Here is a 19,580-nt window from a genome sequence, read left to right as displayed (position 1 = left end):
CAAGCCTTCTGAACATGGAGTCAACATTCTCATCTCTTTCCTCATCCAAGAACCCCTGTGACCATGGTCACAATAAACAACCTTGGGAACCAGAGCCAAGGAATTCTGCTGCCTTCTTCTATCCCGGGGCTGGGAAAAAGAGACTTTCCAACACCTTGGGGTCATCTGGACACCAGAGACCTCATCACCTCCCATCCCAAACCATTCTGGGGTTCTGTGAGCAGTGAAGGGGGTGTGTGGTGATGATTTGTGCTGTTCCCAGGCCCTGGCAGAGGAGAAGGTGGCCTATGAGCGCAGCACCAGCCGCAACATCTACCTGAATGTGGCTGTGAACACCCTGAAGAAGCTCCGCAGCCTCGTGCCCAACTCCCCAGCCAGCACCAACAGTAGGTACCAACCCTGCAGCTGAACAGCTGCAGCCCTGCTGGGATTACAAACCTCACAGAGAAACTTGTTTCAAAAGGCCAGAACCCATTTCTCAGCAGCATTATGCTGAAAGGCAAACAGCTCCAGTTTAAGCTTTTTATAGCCTGGCAAGCCTTAATGGGCCTTCAAGAGGCAGGTCCTGCAGTGCTTTGTTGGCTTTCTCAGCCTAAATGGAGATAATGCCACATGGGTGGGGTTTTTTTTAGCACAAGTTCTTTCAAATGAAAAGCCCTGCTAATGGAGTAACTTTCACATGATGTCTTCAAAGTGATAGACTCGTCCATCACCACAGAAATCTGTTACACACATTAAGCTTCAAGAGAGAAACGAAGAGGGTTAAGACATTTCATTATTGGCTCTCAAGAGGGTACATTAAACAATCAATTTATGCTGTTCTTGTGAATTTTTTTTTCTTTGGTCTCTTCCCTTTTCTCCCCTCTGTCTTCATTACGTTCCTGGCTATTAGGCAGAGCAGCTGAACTTGGAGGCTGGCCTTTAACAGAGGGCTGCCAGTTAATGATTAGTAAAAAGCCCCTCTCTGCCATTGTCTGATGTGTTGAGCATATTCTAGAGCTCTGAAGCTCCTTTCTGAAAGAAGCTGAAGGATCCTGTGTGGGAGGTTGGTCTGCAGGGCCTCAGAATCAAAGCTGCTTCCTGAGGGTGGGTGATGCCCTCACACAGCACATGAAGGGGTCAAGTTGTTTCTGTGCTGGCTCCTCTCTTCTGGTCAGTCAGAGGGCTTGCTGTGCAGAGTGAGCTGGGAGAGCTACAAGTTTCTAGCAGAACTGGAAAAGTGTCTTTGCTGCCCTTAAAATTGCTGTGGGCTGACAGTGTGAACAGAATACTCTCTGTGGTGCTGGGATGGAAATGCTGGGCCAGCATGTGGCACAAAGAATCCATTTCTGGAGCAAAACAAGAGTTAAAGAGAATAAACAGAACTGTCCTTTTGCCCATGTGTAGTGTCCCAAACTGGGACTGAAGTCACCTGATCTCTGTCCCCCTCTGCTGTTCCCTCTCCTTGCAGAGACAAGCAACAAGAAGGTGGTGTCCCACGAGGCTGTGCTGGGAGGGAAGCTTGCTGCCAAGACCAGCTTCACCCTGAACCGCTCAGGGAGCCTGAGAGCCGAGGATCTGACAGGTCAGAGCTGCTCCTGCTGGGCTGCCACTGCTGAGGGGGGCTGAGCTGTGACACTGACTGGGGGGGCAGGATCAGGATCAGGATGCTGCATTCACCTCAGGTTGTGGGGACACTTTGGGCACCACACTGCCAGAAGGATCTAAAGCTGTTGGAGAGTGTCCAGAGGAGGGACTTGGAGCTGGGGAAGGGGCTGAGGAAAAAAGAAATTCAGCAGCAAATCCCAAAGCCAAACAGGACCCAGATGTCCTGGAAATCAGCAGACAGCCAGAGAACCAGACCAAGGTGCCCAAGCTGAGCTCTTGTAAGGCAGGAGCACCCCTTGGGATGTGCACAGCAACTGTTCCAGGCATCACAGCAGATCTGGCTCATCTCAGAGCACTGCAGAAAGGGCCTGGGGGTCCTGGTCAGTGCAAGTTGGATCTGAGTCACTGCTGGGTCCTGGCAGCCCCAAGGGCCACCCTGTGCTGGGGGCACCAGGCCCAGGGAGGGATTGTCCCACTCTGCTCTGCCCTGGGGCAGCCTCAGCTCCAGTGCTGGGGGCACTTTGGGCACCACGAGATCAGAAGGACCCAAAGCTGTTGGAGAGTGCCCAGAGGAGGGACACGGAGCTGGGGAAGGGCTGAGGAGCAGCTGAGGGCACTTGGCTGGTTCAGCTGCAGCCCAGGAGACTGAGGGGAGGCTCCTCGGGGGCTGCAGCTCCTCCCCAGGGCAGGCACAGGGGCAGGGGCTGAGCTCTGCTCTGGCACAGGGACAGGAGCCCAGCAAGGGCTGCAGCTGTGCCAGGCCTTGGCATGGAGCTCAGGGCAAGGTTCTGCCCCCCGAGGCTGCTGGGCACTGCCCAGGCTGCCCAGGCAATGGTGCCAAGGCTGCCAGAGCTGCAGGAGCTCCCAGGGCTGCTCAGGGTGGGGGTGTTGGGGTGGCTGTGCAGGGACAGGGGCTGGGATCAATGATCCCTGTGGGTCCCTTCCCATTCAGGATTTTATGACCAGAACTGCTGGGATTTCTCTGTTCTCTGGCTGCACCACAGAGCTGCAGGGTCCCCTGGGGGATGGTGACACCACTGACCAGTGCCCTCCTTCCATCCTCACTGGGGCTCTGAGGTCACTGCTGCAGCCTGGCTGGCTTTGATGGAGCATCAATAACCATTCAGAGCTGCCTCTTGTGCTTTGGGCATTATTTTACTTCAACTTTCTTGCCCTGAAGCAGTTCTTTACAATGTGCCTGTCAGATTAAAAGGCAAACTTAAAAACCTCCATCTCTGCAGGGCTCAGTTTCACTCTCACCAATGTCACAGTAAGGTCGTATCGTAGCCAAAGGGTTGTGCCACGAGCGTTTTTCATGTGGGCTCAAATCAGTTATGGGTATTTTGGTTGCCAAGAGATGTAGGCAAATTGTGGAGGAGATCAGAGGAGAGCCAGGGAGGCCATGGAGCAGAAGGAATCGACATTGAGAAATCTTAAAAGGGCCAATATAGCTCAGCTAAGCAACATCAAAGGGCACCCAGGAATATTGGAAGGGTTTAATGCAGCAGCCAAAGGAGATATTGAGCAGAGTGCAAAAAGTTATAATTATTCAGTGAAATGAAACAAGCAGCCTGAAATCAGTAGCAGGAAGAAACTTTGGATAATGAAGTTTTTAGGGAGCTGTGGGTGGCCTTTGAGGGGTATTTGAGGGCTGTGTTACCAATTATCAGATATATTTGCATTTAAACATTAAAATTGGAGAAGTCTCACGTTTAGTGACAGGACAAGGGGGAATGGCTTGATGAGGAATGGATAGATAAGATATTGGGATAATGGGTGGATGGGATGTTGGGAAGGAATTGGTGGCTGTGAGGGTGGGCAGGCCCTGGCACAGGGTGCCCAGAGCAGCTGGGGCTGCCCCTGGATCCCTGGCAGTGCCCAAGGCCAGGCTGGACAGGGCTGGGAGCACCTGGGACAGTGGGAGGTGTCCCTGCCATGGCAGGGGTGGAATGGGATGATCTCCAAGGTCCCTTCAACCCAAATTGTGTTGATTCTATCAGTAACAGCAGGGCTGAAGATGGACCTTTTGGAGGAATTCTCTTCCAGCTGTGCTTTCCAGACTTAATGCTCCTTGTTCAAGGAGGTTAAAAATCAACTTGTACAATAATGGCCAGATTTTAAAAATGATCACCCAACACCTATTCCCCTGTCCATCCTGAGCTGAGACAAGTTCAGAATAGTGGGGGAAGTTCAGTTTATGAAGGCAGGAGAGTTTGTAAAGGCAGAAACACAGGCAGTGCTTTGGTGCTGAGAGCTGAGCTGTGTGTTTGTGTGCAGGAGCTGCCCTGTACCGGCGCCTCAAGGAGTACCTGATGACTGAGGAGCAGCTCAAGGAGAATGGGTACCCCATGCCTCACCCTGAGAAGGCTGGACGGGCTGTGCTCTACACTGCAGAGGAGAAGAAAGTCACTGACTGTAAGTTCTGCTGCCTCTTTCCTTCTGTAGGGCTTGCTGGACACAGCAGGAGCTGCCCCTTGGTGCTCTTGGGAAGGGCAGTGTGGCTGCAGAGCTCTGCTGCATGGAGAGTTTCTTCAGCTTTCACATCCTCAGAATGCTATTTTTGACCCAGAGTTTATAGTCTGTGAGGCTGAGGGAGGTTTCTAATTTCTAATTTCCAGGTAACAAGTGTCAGGATGAAAGGAAATAGCCTCAAGTCACACCAGGGAAGGTGTGTGGATAGCTTGGATATAAGGGAAAATTTCTCTGTGGAAAAGGTTGTGAAGCATTAAACAGGCTCCCCAGGGCAGTGGTGGAGTCATCATCCTGTAAATGTTGAAAAAATGTGTGGATGTGGCACAGGGGACATGGTTTAGTGGTGACCATGGTGGTGGTGCTGATGGTTGGATTTGATCTTAAAGGTCTTTTCCAACCTCAGCAATTCCAGGATTCTGTGCTGCCAAAGAACAGCAATTCACCAGTTGGAAAGAGGCTCCTGTTCTGCACTTGGGGACCCTCCCCTCTCCCAGGGGAAGGACTTTTTCTGTCTCTGTCTGTGTGAGCTGCTGTTCTGGTGGGATAAGGACTGACACAGGGCCAGGCTGGCTTTGCAGTGGGTCCTGCTCTGGATTCCAGAATTTTCTATTTGATCTCATGGTATTCTGGGCCAAACAGTTCCCCAGAGCCCTTTGTGCAGCTGGACAAAATGATCATAAAATCACAAAATAGTTTGGATTGGAAGGGACTTTAAAGCCCATCTCATTCCACCCCCTGGAGCACCTTTCATCAGATAGGTGGTGGAAGGTTTGGGTGGCTCCAAACCACATCCAACCTGGCCTTGAACCCACAGGTTGGGTCAACCCACAGGATGGGGTCTTCCTCTGAATTTTCTGAACTGATGGCCTGAACTCATGGCCTGACCTCAAGATTTCTGCTCCTCAGCCCCTACCTAAAGCAGGCTGTGCTGCAGCAGGATAAAATCCAGACTGGTGATTTCTGTTGAGGTGCTTTGCCACGCTCCCCTGAGCATGTGTGTGGAGAGACCTCACTAAAGTGTGTTAAGTGCTCATCCATGTTAACACCTTGTGCCTACATTTGTCCTGTGGTTGCTGAAGCAACCTGGGCAAAAGCTCTCTTGCATTAACACTGTCAAGTGCTGTATTTGTGAGAGCCCTTTTTTCCCAGGAACCAGCCAGCTCCTTTATATGAACCTGAGCTCATGTTCCTGGTTTTGTTCCTGTAGTTTCCTGCAGATGCTGCAGGATCTTTGAATTTCTCCTTGTTTAAATAAAGGTGATGCTGCCACTGTGACCAGTTGGACAGAGCTGGGAATGTGCTAACAGCTTTAATGCTCACACCAAAATGGAATTTTGGTGGAATCATGGAATTGCATGGAGATCAGAAGAATGATAGCGCCTTCCCAGTGGCTTTTTGCATCTCCCTTCCCCAAATTTTGGGCAGTAAAAGCAGAGGTGGTAGAAGGGAGCAGTTGCAGACTGCCAGGCCCTGCCCTAAGTGCTCCTGCTGGAAAATCCTGACAGAAAAGCTGTGCCCTAGAAGGGCTAGAATGTCATTTGGAAGTGACAAGGCACAGATCCCCTGGAAACCAGGCTTCATTAGCTCTGGTGTCCAAAGAATGACTTATTTATCCTGTTCTTAAAATAACTGTGTTAGACTTCAACGTAATTTGCTGTGCATGGAGAAACAATGCAGCAAACCTCGATGGAACTGGGGGCAGCCACTGGAGAGTCTTTGTGTTTGCCTCAGAGGGATTTCTGTGCTTTCATAGAAGTTTGCAACAATATTTGGAATATTTTATAAGAGAAAACATCATTTAACAAGGTTTGGGGCCGAGTGATGGTGATTTACTCTGCTCTGGGCAGGTGAGGGGTAGGAAGGGCTGCTTGCAGTGACCTGGCTGTTGTTTGTCTCCTGTCCCCAAGCCTCGTGCAGGATCTGCTGTCGCTGTGGCACCGAGTACATGGTGTCAGCCTCGGGGAGCTGCATCCGCAGGGAGGAGTGCGTGCACCACTGGGGGCGGCTGCGCAAGCAGAGAGGTACAGCCCTGACAGGAACTGCCATATTTTATTAAAAATCCCTTTGCCACCATTGCTTCTCCTGGGAAGCTCCAGCTTCTCCATGTTTTGCTCCTCTGGAATGTGATTTGGAGAATTGTTAACCAGCATGTGAATTGTTTTTAATTAATGGCCAATCAAAGCCAGGTTGGGCTCTCTGAGTCTGTCATGTTTTTTTTATTGTCATTCTTTGCTTGCCTTCTGATGTCTCCTTTCTCTTTCTTTAGTGTAGTTTTAGTATATCAATATAATATCATATCATATCATATATTGTAATATCATATCATGTTGTAATATCATATAATATAATTTTATAATAACGCCATGTAATATAATATTATTTTGATATAATATATATTTCATATAATATAATTTTAATATAATTTTAGTATAATTTTAATATAATAATATAATATAATCTAGTATAACATAATATAGTGTAATATAATATAATATAATATAATATAATATAATATATCAGCCTTCTAAGAACTTGGAGTCAATTCTCACCTTGTCCTGGGAGCCACAACAACCCCATAATAATTAATAACCACAGGCTGGCCCTGCTGCCCATGCTCCAGCCCCAAGCACAGGCTCTTCCTCAGCTTTGAGCTTGATTTTGGGGCTTGTCACACCCTCAGGTGGTGGCAGTCACTGCAATGACCTCACCAAGAGCTGCTGGGCTTGGCTGTCCTCAGAATGTGACACTGAGGCCGTAGCAGGGGGGTTTCATTTTTTTGTAAAGGAAAAAAAAAACCTTCCTGTGCTTTTGGAAAAGAATCAGCCCTTTAAAAGGCAGACTGGGAGCACTAGAGGTCTGTCACTCCCAGGAGAGTTCACTGATCTTGGCTGAATTCATTTGCAGCAAGGCACTAACCTAGTTTGAGCTCTGCTTTGGTTTTCCATCATTGAGTGGCTTCTGGAGTTTGTCTGGCTGAGTACCAGAGACTTAAACTCTTTAGATTGCTGCCTGTGAATCCACAGTTATTTTCCCCCTGTGTTTGACACATTCTTGCCATGCTTATCCAGGGGATCTGCAGTGAAAGCTGAAGTTCAGGTCTCTTGTTAACAAGAATTTTCTCCTTGACCCTTCATCTCTTTCTCTTTCAGTGCCAGGTGGGTGGGAAACTCACTACAGCTGCTGCTCTGGAGCTGTGGGGTCACCAGGCTGCCAGGTTGCTAAAGTAAGTGATGGAACAACACCTCTTTATTCTCTGTGACGTTTGTGCCCTGCTCACAGTGGCAGTGGCTGGGAAATCCTTGCTTAAGCCTTTAGAAGAACAGTGGTTTCCCTTAAGGGGATAAAACAAGTGCAACTTAATTATTTTTGCTCTGCAGTGGTAGGAAAATCCAGTATTTGACACTCAGCTGTCTGGAGTGAGCTGGGTTCATTTATCCTGAGCTGCCCAGCTCATCTGCTTGAGGGACATAGGAAAGCTCATGTTCTTCAGTGAATCAGAGAAGGAATGAGAAATAAGGGATTTCCTTTTAAGGAGCTTTGGCAACAGTGCCAAACCCTTTTTCCCATCTATTCCCTTCCAGATTCCCATTCTAAGGTAACTTTATCCTGGTGGACAGATCTTTTCTCACAAGTTTTGTTGGTTGTAATGAGGGGAAGAACCTTCCCAAGGAGCCTGTTTAACTCCAAAGTATCACAAAACTTCTTTTGAGGGAGCCCAGCACTAGAAAAAGGAATTAAGAATCTTCTCAGGTGTGGAGTTTGATGGAGCAGAGGGTCTGGGTACCTTTGCACAGGTGCTTTTTTCTTTCCCTTAGGCAGCAGGAGAGTTGGTGCCACCCCACATCCCCAGTCTGTCCTGTGCCTTTCTCCCAGGTCTCTGGGCATGTTCCTTGTCATTGTTTTAGTGGCATTTTTATATCTGGCAGCTGCCACACAGTGAAGAACCAAAAGCTAGAGGTGGAAGGTGATTCTGGGCAAAATTCAAGGTTTGTTACAATTTATTTGTTTATACCATAAAAGCCTGCCCTGCACAGTTGGATTGGATGGCATCAGGTTATTACTTTTTGTTCTTTTCTACATGAATTTAGGATTTTTTTTTTAAATCAGCTGCTCTGGGCACCCTGTGCCAGGGCCTGCCCATCCTGCCAGGGAACAATTTGTGATTCCCAATCTCCCACCCAGCCCTGCCCTCTGGCAGTGGGAGCCATTCCCTGTGTCCTGTCCTTCCATACCAGTATAAAAAGCCATTCCATGTGTTCTGTCACTCCATACCACTATTAAAAGGTCTCTCTCCGTCCTTTTTATAAGCCCCCAGTTTTCACAGCACCTTTTGGTAGATTCAAGGTTGAATCCACAGCCTGCTCAGCATCAGAGCACCCAGTGAAATTTTGGGATGTTGGGTTATTGGGGAGCACAGAATCCTTCAGTGTTGAAGAAATGCTTTGAAAACAAAATATTTGTAATGAGACACCATTCTCAGTAACTGGAGCAGTAAGCTGGTCAGAAAACTTGTGTGTGTCCAAGCACAGGGCTGGGAAATCCTTGTTTAAGCCTTTAACAGAACAGTGGCTTCCCTTAAGGGGATAAAACAAGTGAACTTGAGTTGTTTTGCCCTGCAATGGAGGGAAAACCCAGAATTTGGCACTCAGCTGTGTGAGGGAGCTGGGTTTGCTGCAGTTAAGCAGGGAGGCAGGAGATGGCAGGAGGGAGCTGTGCTGCTCCAGGGAGCCTGCAGAGGCTGCTCTTTGTGCTTCCTCAAAACCAGGAGCAACTTCCCTGCCCTCCTCCCAGCCAGGAAGAACTGGGCATTTTCATGACAACAAAAATTCCTAATGGGGTTTTTTTTCACTCACTGCTCAGTTGTGTTGTGTTACACAGGGAGGGAAGGGCTGAAGCTGCAAGGGAGAAGTGTTTGGTGTCTCCTGGCTGCTGAGCTGCTCTCCCAGTCCCTCAGCAGAGCAGTTCCATGCCATGGGTGCAGAGTGGACAAGTGTAGCCCCTTGTACCAGGGAATCAGTGATCCATGAGGCCTTTGAGCAGTGCTGGCTGTGGAATCTGGCAGAGATTGGCCTCAGTGTTGGCCCAGCTGCCTCATTAACTTCAGATGATGCAGTTCCTGTGCCCTGGCTGTACCTGCAGCAGTGACCTGTGCAGGAAAATATGCAAATCCTGCTTTGGTTTCCTCTCTGCCCACACATGGCAGCTTTACAAGGGCCTCAGTTCCTCCTCTCTCCAGCCTTTAATCCTGGGACAAACCAGAACAGTTTCATTCTTTGTAGGGTGAGACCTTTGGGAAGCTCTGTCCTGTGCTGGGCACTGCTGAGGCCCCACCTCAAATCCTGGGGTCAGTTTGGGCTCCTCATGACAAGAAGGACATTGAGGGGCTGGAGAGTGTCCAGAGAAGGGAACAGAGCTGGGGAAGGGTCTGGAGCACCAGGAGGGGCTGAGGGAGCTGGGAAGGGGCTCAGCCTGGAGAAAAGGAGGCTCAGGGGGGATCTTGTGGCTCTGCACAGCTCCTGACAGGAGGGGACAGGCCAGGGATCAGGGACAGGAGGAGAGGGAGCAGCCTCAGGCTGGGCCAGGGGAGGTTTAGGTGAGATACTGGGAAAATTTCCTCACTGAAAGGTTTGTAAAGCATCGGAAGGGGCTGCCCAGGACAGTGGTGGAGTCACCATCCCTGGGAGTGCTCAGGAAGCATGTGGGTGTGGCACTTTGGGACATGGTTTAGTGGTGACCATGGTGGGGCAGCTGGGTTGACTTGATGACCCTGGGAGTCCTTTCCAGCCTTAAGGATTCAGTGATTCCTTGGTTTTGGGCATGGCAAAGGAGGCTGTGCCCAGGTTGCTGTGGTTGTACACAAATACACAGAGATTTAGGGACAGACAAAACTTCAGCACAACAAAAAACCCACTGGGGAATAAGGGAGGGAGAGCATCACCTCTGGGTGTGGTGCAGCTTGGTTTTACCAAAACCATGTCAGCAGGCAAAAGGGCAGTCCCAGCTCTGCCTTGCCCTCTGTTACCTGTTCCTGCTTCCCCTTTAAGCTTCCTCCAGCTCATATCCCCTGCTTGCCAGGAGGGTTTCAGGGTAACCAGTGGGATCTGAGCTGTGGAGGAGTATGGGAGTACCTGTGTTGCAACAGCAGCTCAGTCATGCACTGGCTAAAACCACTTGTGAAATCACTGGCTGAGTTTTCCTGCTGGATCTTGTTGACCCTGGAGCTGGGAACAATGCAGAGTGCTTGGAAATGCCCATTATTGCCTCAAGTGTGGTGGGCTGGAGCTGCTGTGGGTGTGGCTGGCTGGCTGTGGGTGCACACATTGCTCTGGAGTCTTGTTGGGACTCAGTGCATCCCTCTGGGTGTCCAGAGTTGCCAAGGACCCCGTCAGGGGGCTCAGAGACCCTGGCATGCAGCCCAGAACACCTGGGGATTTGATTTTGACCCCTGGAGCATGCTGCCAGCTTTGTATGAGGACATGAAAGTCACACAGGTTTGAATAGTGCAATAACAAAATAATCACAGGGTGAAAATGTAGATTTTAGGATTTTTGGCATGGGGGTTATGGGGACAAGATGGAGGAACTTGGGCATGTCCAGCCTTTCTTCTTCTTCTTCATGTTCTCCATTTTCTGCAGTGATGTTGGCACTTTGGGATTGGTTTAGAGTAGAAGTGCACTGTCTAACACAGGTGATGGGTATTGGGAATTATGTGTAAATATGTTATATGTAGTTTGTAGAATAAAAAGACAACAGAGAGAGTGCCCTGTGGCTGCCCTGCTGAGCAGATCTCGGCTGGGCAGAAAGAAAATATTATACATAAGAATTAATAAACAACCTCAAGACAGAAAAGTGGAGAGTCCAGACTCGTTCTTCAGTTGCACGGGCTGAAGCAGAGACATCCTGCACATCTGGGGGCAGCAATTATCAACTAAAAACCCAAGAGAGTCTGGGCTTAGGATCCTGGCCTTGTCTTGGCCACAGGAACCAGGAGCTGGAGTTCCAGCAGAGCCAGGCCTCAGTGTGGCCCTTCCTGACTAATTCTCCTCCACATTGAAAGCTCCCTCTCCCCATGGAGCTCCTGACATGTCCTGCTCCTCCCTGTGCTGTCAGTACGATGCCACCAGCCCTGACGTGCCACTGGAATCAGGGCTGCCCATGGTGTGTTTGCTGTGGCTGTGAACCTCTCAAAACTTATTCCTCATTAAGAAATCATTAAAACCCCACTTTTGTTGAAGTGGAGGTTTGTTGGAGTGGGCTCTTTGGCTTCTTGTTCCTCTGCTCACCAGCTGTCTCTCTTTTCCTCTCAGCAACACGTGCACGATGGGCGCAAGGAGAGCCTGGATGGTTTTGTCAAGACTTTTGAGAAGCTGCCCACAACTGATGGCTACCCTGGGATCTATGCCTTAGACTGTGAAATGGTGGGTCCAAAGCCAAAGCAAAGCTTTTTGGGGCTGCCTGAGGTGTGACACGAGTGGCTGGAGGGAAGCTGTTTGCTGACCTCATTCTCTCTGTTCTGAATATTGGTGCTGGAGGTGCAAATGAGCTCTTATTGATTGCTGTGTTTGGCTTGAGGGCTGTGCAGCCCTGGCAGGCTCTGACTGGCCCATGCTGGGCAGTGCTGCTGCCTGGCCTTGCTGCACCAGATGTTTTGGAATTTTTTTTTGGGCATTTTGGACATTTTGGGAGCTGCAGCCCTTGGGTGAGGGGCTCCACAGATCCCACACTGTTCTGGCCTGTGCCTCTCATCACATCTGCCCTGTTCTTGCAGTGCTACACTAAGCAAGGACTGGAGCTGACAAGAGTGACTGTGATCAACTCAGAGCTGAAGGTGGTGTATGACACCTTTGTCAAGCCAGACTCCAAGGTGGTGGATTACAACACCAGGTGAGGAGGGTCTGCCTTGGCACAGAGCTTTGTGCTCTCTCAGGAACTTGTTGAAACTCCACTGACCACCAGTCCCTAAGGGCTGAGGGGCTTTGAGGTGTTTCTTCAGGTGAAGGACCCCACCTGTTCTGTGCTGTTGCTGTGCAGGTTCTCAGGTGTGACAGAAGAGGACCTGGAGAACACGAGCATCACCCTGCGGGATGTCCAAGCCGTCCTCCTGAACATGTTCAGTGCAGACACCATTCTGATAGGGCACAGCTTGGAAAGCGACTTATTTGCACTAAAGGTAACTTGGGCTCTGCCTTCACATCTCCCTGGACTGCTTTCCCACCCTGGGGGGTGTTAGGTGGGATTTAGGAGCTGGTTATTTCCAAGGATCAGGGGGCTGGCCTCACCTCAGATCCTGTGTGCAGTTTTGGGCACCACAATATAAAAAATATAAAAAAGCCATGCAGACTTTAGAGAGTGTCCAGAAGAGCTGTGAGGATGGGGAAGGGTCTGAGTGGCCTCATGAGGAGCAGCTGAGGGCACTTGGCTGGTTCAGCCTAGAGGAGACTGAGAGGAGACTCATTGTGGTCTTCAGCATCCTCATGGGGGAAGAGGAGGGGCAGGGGCTGATCTTTTCACTCTCATGACCAGACACAGGAGCCCAGCAAGGGCTGCAGCTGTGCCAGGCCTTGGCATGGAGCTCAGGGCAAGGTTCTGCCCCCCGAGGCTGCTGGGCACTGCCCAGGCTGCCCAGGGAATGGTGCCAAGGCTGCCAGAGCTGCAGGAGCTCCCAGGGCTGCTCAGGGTGGGGGTGTTGGGGTGGCTGTGCAGGGACAGGGCTGGGATCAATGATCCCTGAGGGTCCCTTCCCACTGAGCACATTCCAGGACTCCATGGTCTGTCCAGTCTCTGAGCCTGTGTGGAGCTGGCTGTGCTGGCAGTGCAGGCAGTGGGGTCGTGTCTGTCACTCCTGGTGTCACCTGAGCTCTCAGTGGCTGCTGCTGCCCAGGGTGACAGAGCTGGACAGGGCTCTGAGCAGCCTGGGCTGGTGGAAGGTGGAACAGGATGGTCTCTGAGATCTCTCCCAACCCAAACCATTCCATGATTCTATGACTGATCCCAAACCATTTGCCTCTCACCTCTGCCTGATCTGTTCTTTGTTCTGTGCCAGCTTTTCTAGGAATTGTGGTGTTACTTTGGTGAAATTATTTTTACCTTTTACCTGTCCTGTTTCCTGCCTGGCCCTCACCAGCCTGGTGTGCCCAGGGCCCTGCCAGGGACTGTGTCCTGCACTGAGGGGTTTGTCCTGGGTCACCAGGACAGGAGCCAAGTCTTTGTGCTCACATGCCAGAATTCCCTCAGCCATTCTTTGTCCCACAGCTCTCCTGCTGAAGCCTCTGTGGCTGCCAGCTCCCAGGGCTGGGCTGGCTTGGAAGCAGGAGCTTTTAATGCCTGTAAAACACTTTACCTCTCCATGGCACCCTTTATCCCAGCCTTGGAGAGGCTTCATCATAATCAGAAAGACATTATTCCCAGTTAGATCAGCTCGAGATGACTGCCTTGGCCTCTTAGAGGCTTGATTTTCTCTCAGCACCACAGCTGCTGCCAAGAGGAGGAGCCCAGAGCAGTGTGGGGTGTCACAGCAGAATGGCCCAGGGCTGTGGCACTAAAGCCATATCTCACTAATGGCTGTGGCAACTTCCAAGTGCTGATGGCATTTCAAGTTTTATTTAAGGCTTTATTATCCTGTTTTTATTATCCTGTTTCCTCACTCTTCCTGATCTACATAAGTAATTACCAGTGTGCCTGGGAGGGTGCCAGGGCTGAGTGCAGGCCAGGGGAGATTATCCATAACATTGGCAGTTTTATATTCTGAGGAGAGGAGCAGGTTGTTCCTGTTGAAGTGCAGTTGTGGAGCTGTTCCTGATGGAGTTCTGGCTTGTCCTGCAGCATGAGCTGGTGCCTGGGGGCAGAGAGGAGAGGGGATTATCAGGGTCCTGTCAGAGTTATCTCTACTGGGACAGGACCCAGTTTTATCTCTTAGGCCCTGCCCTTCACTGCTGTGCTCAGGATGTGGGATTGCCCTCACCCACATTCCTTCAGCTCCTACTGAATGCAGCTCATGACAGCAGAGAATTCATCTTGTCTTAGCCTGAGAGGAAGAAATCAGTGTTAAAAAAGGCAAAGCCAGCCTGCCCTGTGATTATCAGGTGGGGCCTTCTGGCTGTCCTGAGCCCCCTTGGTGCAGGGCAGGGAGCACTTTGACCTGGTCAGCATCCCCAGTTCTCCCAGCTTGGTGACAATTCACAGCTGAGCTGTTGGATTAGAGGGCTGGAGCCAGGCTGGGAGAGCTGGGGAAGAGAAGGCTCCAGGGACACCTCAGAGTCCCTTTTGGGGCCTGAAGGGGCTCCAGGAGAGCTGCAGAGGGACTGGGGACAAGGCCTGCAGGGACAGGACACAGGGAATGGCTCCCACTGCCACAGGGCAGGGCTGGGTGGGAGATTGGGAATCAGGAATTGTGGAATCCATCCCTGGAATGGATTTCCCAGAGCAGCTGGGGCTGCCCCTGGATCCCTGGCAGTGCCCAAGGCCAGGCTGGGCAGGGCTGGGAGCAGCCTGGGATAGGGGAAGGTGTCCCTGCCATGGCACTGGATGGAGTAGAAGCCCTTTAAAAAGTCCCAACCCCAAACACACTCTGATGTGATTCAGTGATAAAATTTCTTTGTCCCATTCCACCCTTGCTGAGCTGGTGCTGGTTAAAAACTTCCTGTTGAGTCACTGCTGGTGGATGGGAGGATTTGGGGTTGGTTTGCACCCTGAAGGCCAGGCAGCATTGGGATGTACATCCTGCTTTGTCCTGTGTGCACATCCTGGCCTCATCTCAGAACCCCAGAATGGTTGGGTTGGAAGGCACCACAAAGATAACCCAGTTCCAATGGGCAGGGTGCCCCTCCCCAGACTGAGAAGCAGCTGAAAGGTTGCTGCAGCTCCCACAGGGACTGTTGTGCAGTCAGTGTAATTTTTAATTGAGAAATACTCCAGAGCTATTCCAGCTTCTCCAGGCTGGGGGGTTTAGGATTGGCCTGTCCTGCTGGATCAGCCCCAATCCCTGCTGAGACTCAGGAAACCTCCTGAGTGTGAGGTTGCAGGGCTGTGGGGCTGGCACAGCAGTGGGAATGTTGTGTGCCCACACCCTGCCATGGGTGCCCACATCCAGCCAGAGCCTCCTGCCAGACTGGTTGGGCTGGAAGCTGCACAGAGCCCAGAGCTGACCAGGAGGTTCCTGCTCCCCAGGAGGGCCTGTCCCTGTGGGAATGGGGACTAACCCTGTTGCTGTGCTCCTCCCCAGCTGATCCATGGCACTGTGGTGGACACAGCCATCGTGTTCCCCCACCGCCTGGGGCTGCCCTACAAGCGGGCGCTGCGCACGCTGATGGCCGACTACCTCAAACGCATCATCCAGGACAATGGTGAGACCCCGAGGGACCCCCTGGCTGTGCTCTCCTCAGCCCTGCCTTCCTCTGCTCTCCCCAGCCCTCCTGACACTGTGTTTTCTGCCCTGCATGTGTGTGGTGTAAGGAACCTCAGCCACAGTTCATTTGTCTGACCCCTCTTCCAAGGGCTGAGCTCTCCCTGCTTCCCTCCCTGTGCTGAGTGGGACCAAGGAAGGGATGTGGGAAGGCTCAGGGTGGTTCTATCAAGGTCAGGTCCTGTCCTCCCTTCTCTCTCTGCTCAGCTGGGATGGACCCTCCTGTTGGAAGTGGAGTCTGTTCCCTCCTGTCATTCTAAACACTGCTGGGGAAGCTCCCAGCTGTTCCACAGCTGATGGTGTCAGGCTCAAACCCAGCAAAAAGTATGGGTTTAGTGGAAAAAAAGACATGATTAATGTTGGGAGTGTTCAGCCTGGAGAAGAGAAGGGTTTGGGGACTCCTTAAAGCTCCTTGCAGGGCCTGAAGGGGCCCCAGGAGAGCTGCAGAGGGACTGGGGACATTGGATGGAGGGACAGGACACAGGGAATGGCTTCCCACTTAAAGAAGTGGAGTTTAGATGGGAAAAAATCCCATTTAGATGGGATATTGGGCAGGAATTGTTCCCTGGCACAGCTGGGCCTGCTCACCTGGACAGGAGAAGGCTCCAGGGACACCTCAGAGTCCCTTTTGGGGCCTGAAGGGGCTCCAGGAGAGCTGCAGAGGGACTGGGGACAAGGCCTGCAGGGACAGGACACAGGGAATGGCTCCCACTGCCACAGGGCAGGGCTGGGTGGGAGATTGGGAATCAGGAATTGTGGAATCCATCCCTGGAATGGATTTCCCAGAGCAGCTGTGGCTGCCCCTGGATCCCTGGCAGTGCCCAAGGCCGGGCTGGGCAGGGCTGGGAGCAGCCTGGGACAGTGGGAGGTGTCCCTGCCATGGCAGGGGTGGCACTGGATGGGCTTGAACAAAGCATAAAGCACAAACCATTCTGTGATTGTGTGGAATCCTTTCAATCCCCAGCTGTGCTCAGGGGGCTCCCAGGTGTGGCTGTGGCTGCAGGGCCAGGGAGGAGCTGCCTCTGCCTGGGGAGCTCCCTGGGCTGGGCTGAGCAGGCAGAGGGGTCAGTGGCACTGTGTTTGTGTCCCCAGTGGAAGGACACGACTCCAGTGAGGATGCCAGAGCCTGCATGGAGCTGATGGTGTGGAAGATCAGAGAGGATGCCAAGGTGAAGCGATGACCTCGTGTGGTGTCTCTGCCGTTCTCCTGCACCTCTGGGAAGAAGCAGTGCAATAAATGCCCACAGCCACTCTGTCCCCCGTGCCAGCAGCATGTTCCTGCTCCCCACCACCCCAGCAGGATTCCTGCACTCACACCTGCAGCCCCCCTGCCCAGCTGGTGGCTCTCAGATCCTCAGGCTCCACCTGAGGGATTCTCTGTGGTCCAAGCTCTGCCTTTTGGGCCTGGCAAGGTGGTTTGGAGTAGCACAACCAGAACTTGTTGGTTCCTAGGAGAAGCTTGTTAGAGGTAGGTTGGAGATGTGCAGAAGGATCTTTCTGGTTCAGTTAAAGGTAGATTGTTTACTTTTTTTTTTTTTTTTCCCTCTCCCAAATGTAACTTAAATTGCCTCTGTACTCCAAAGCAATGTTTGGAGAGGGGGGAGATGGAAGAAGGTTGGGCAGGAAGCTGTGAGGGGATTGTGGAGCTGGTGTGGGAAGCAAGAGCTGAGGATCAAGCACTTGGGAAGGGCTCCTGGTGCAATCCCACAGTGGAGCTGCAGGAGAGGAGGCTCTGAGGGACAGCAGTGGGGTGGGATCTGGGAATTGGCACCTGGTTCTGCAGGCAGTGCAAAGGGGGAACCACCAGTGTCCCCCTTGCCAGCCCTCAGGGAGCCACGAGGCAGGACAGGGACAAACAGCTCCAGAGCCAGGGAGAGGCTGCACCCCATCCCTGCAGGGTGGGACAGGGGTCCTTCCCTCACCCTCAGCTTCCAGCAGGGCCCCAGTGAGCTTGTGCTCAGGGAACAAGGTTTTTGGGGTGCAGATGGGGTTACAGCTGAGGGTGGCCTCAGCAGAGTGCAGGACTCCCCACCAGGCTGGCCCTGCTGCAGGGACTTGGCCCAGGCGAAAGCAATAGGGGAAAATTTCACCTCTTTCTTCAAAATTCCTTCATTTCACCTCATTCACATGTTGGGATTCTGCAGAGAGTGAGGGACCCAGCTGTGTGTGTGGCACCTGGACTGGAGCTCTGCTGGGTGTCACTGTCACTGGGGTGACTGGGTGGCACTGGTGGCTTCCTCTGGGGACAGCAGAGCTGAGGGGAGCAATCCCCATGGAGCCCATGGTCCCTCAGCTGGGCTCAGGGAGCACCTTCACCCCGGAGCAGGGACCCTGAGCCTCCCTGGCAGCCCTGGAGTTGTGTCCCTGTGTCCCTTGGTGGCTGCTGTGTCCCTGGCTGTGCCAGTCTGGGGACAGTGGGGCAGAGGAGCTGCTGGGCTCTGGTTCCTGTCAGAGCCAGGTCCTGCTCATTCCTTTGTGCCCCTGCTGGGCTCAGGGTCTGGGGACAGCTCTGTGTCCCCTGCAGGTCCTGCTGAGCTGGCCCAGCTGTGGGCAGGGGTCCAGGACAGGGATGTCCCTGCTCCAGGGCTGGGGTCAGGACAGGGATGTCCCTGCTCCAGCCCCACTCTGGCCCTGGTGGACTCTCCCATCCCACTGCTGCCCTCAGAGGCAGGGAGGTGGTTCCTGTGCCAGGCTCTGCAGGAGATCCAGGAGCAGTGGGGCTGTGCAGACTCCTGGTGCTGCTGAGCCCATCCTTGTTCCCTCTGGCAGTTCCTCGCCCCAGGTTTTGGGGATGCAGCTCCCCCAGTGCTCCACATCCAGCTCTGCTCCTTCCCTGCCTTGGGAGCCCTTGGGCTGTCCCTGTGTCCCAGTGCCTGCAGGGACAGAGCTGCCCCAGCCCAGGCTGTGGGACAGACAGTTCAGTGCCTCCCAGCTGGGGAGGGAAGGTTTGTTCCTGTTTCTGCCTCTTTGCCACGTTTATCCCCAGTTTATCTTCACCCCTGGCTGCAGGGATGGAATGTCCCTGGAGCAGAGCTGGCTCTTGCCTCTTGCCTGTTCCTCACAGGCAGCTCCTGCTCCTTCCCAGCCTCCCACAGCAGCTCCTGCCCTGGCACAGCCATGGGCACACTGTGCTGAGTCCTGCTCTGCGGCTTTGGCTCCATCCTCCATCCTTTCCCCATGGTCAGCCTCAACTGAGGCTGTTGGGGTTGGGGTGAGGGGGTGTCTGTGTGAAGGGATGTCCCTGGGAGGGTGGAACCACATCCGTGGGTGTGCTCAGAGCCTGTCCTGGCCCAGGGCTGCCATCACCTCCCCAGGCACCAGAGGTTTGGTTGGGTTGTACAGAACGATTGTAACCTGTAACTTTTTGTAATTGTTTTTAATAAAAGAGTGTTGACTAGATGCACATCCCCGAGTCTGTGACTGCTCTGCCTGCTGGTGGGTTGTGATGGGGGGGTGCTGGAGACATCCTGGGGCTGGGAGGGGCTGGACAGGATTCCCAGGAGGTCCTTCCCAAGCTGCAGAAGACCTGGAGAAGACCTTGGACGTTCAGCTTGTCCAAGGTCCTGCAGCAGGGTCAGGGCAATCCCAGCCCTGAGCACAGCCCGGGGATGAGCTCAGGGAGAGCAGCCCTGAGGGAAGGACCTGGGCTGTTGGTGGGTGAGAGGCTCAGGCTGCCCCAGAAACCCCCCCTGTGCTGGGCTGAGCCCCAGCGTGGGCAGCAGGGCAGGGGGGGATTCTGCCCCTCTGCCCCTGGGCTCAGGTCAGACCCCACCTGCAGAGCTGCCCCAGCCCTGGGCAACAGCAGCAGGAGGACGTGGGGCTGCTGCAGCCAGGCCAGAGGAGCCACGGAGATGCTGCCAGGGCTGGAGCCCCTCTGCTCTGGAGCCAGCCTGGCACAGCTGGGCCTGCTCACCTGGACAGGAGAAGGCTCCAGGGACACCTCAGAGCCCCTTTTGGGGCCTGAAGGGGCTCCAGGAGAGCTGCAGAGGGACTGGGGACAAGGCCTGCAGGGACAGGACACAGGGAATGGCTCCCACTGCCACAGGGCAGGGCTGGGTGGGAGATTGGGAATCAGGAATTGTGGAATCCATCCCTGGAATGGATTTCCCAGAGCAGCTGG

At 52.9% G+C, this 19,580-nt stretch overlaps 1 protein-coding gene across 1 annotated transcript in view; it reads left to right on the top strand.

Moving 5' to 3' along the window:
* REXO1 (RNA exonuclease 1 homolog) overlaps positions 1-17,256 on the top strand; it is a 48,700-nt gene extending 31,444 nt beyond the window's left edge. Inside the window, exons 7-16 of the mRNA XM_054291081.1 lie at positions 263-386; positions 1,451-1,564; positions 3,865-4,002; positions 5,967-6,080; positions 7,209-7,282; positions 11,367-11,477; positions 11,828-11,943; positions 12,091-12,229; positions 15,281-15,401; positions 16,553-17,256. Of these exons, the coding sequence (XP_054147056.1) occupies positions 263-386; positions 1,451-1,564; positions 3,865-4,002; positions 5,967-6,080; positions 7,209-7,282; positions 11,367-11,477; positions 11,828-11,943; positions 12,091-12,229; positions 15,281-15,401; positions 16,553-16,641 (1,140 nt within the window). The 3' untranslated portion in view covers positions 16,642-17,256. The remainder of the gene's footprint in view (positions 1-262; positions 387-1,450; positions 1,565-3,864; positions 4,003-5,966; positions 6,081-7,208; positions 7,283-11,366; positions 11,478-11,827; positions 11,944-12,090; positions 12,230-15,280; positions 15,402-16,552) is intronic.
* The last annotated feature ends 2,324 nt before the right edge of the window (positions 17,257-19,580 follow it).

This window comes from Melozone crissalis, unplaced genomic scaffold (genome assembly GCF_028551555.1).
Source record: "Melozone crissalis strain CALT ecotype California unplaced genomic scaffold, PUWL_Pcris_2 ptg000088l_1, whole genome shotgun sequence".
In the NCBI taxonomy this organism is placed as follows: domain Eukaryota; kingdom Metazoa; phylum Chordata; class Aves; order Passeriformes; family Passerellidae; genus Melozone; species Melozone crissalis.
Note: the sequence above shows the minus strand (reverse complement) of the source record. Positions and strands in the feature narration are given on the sequence as shown.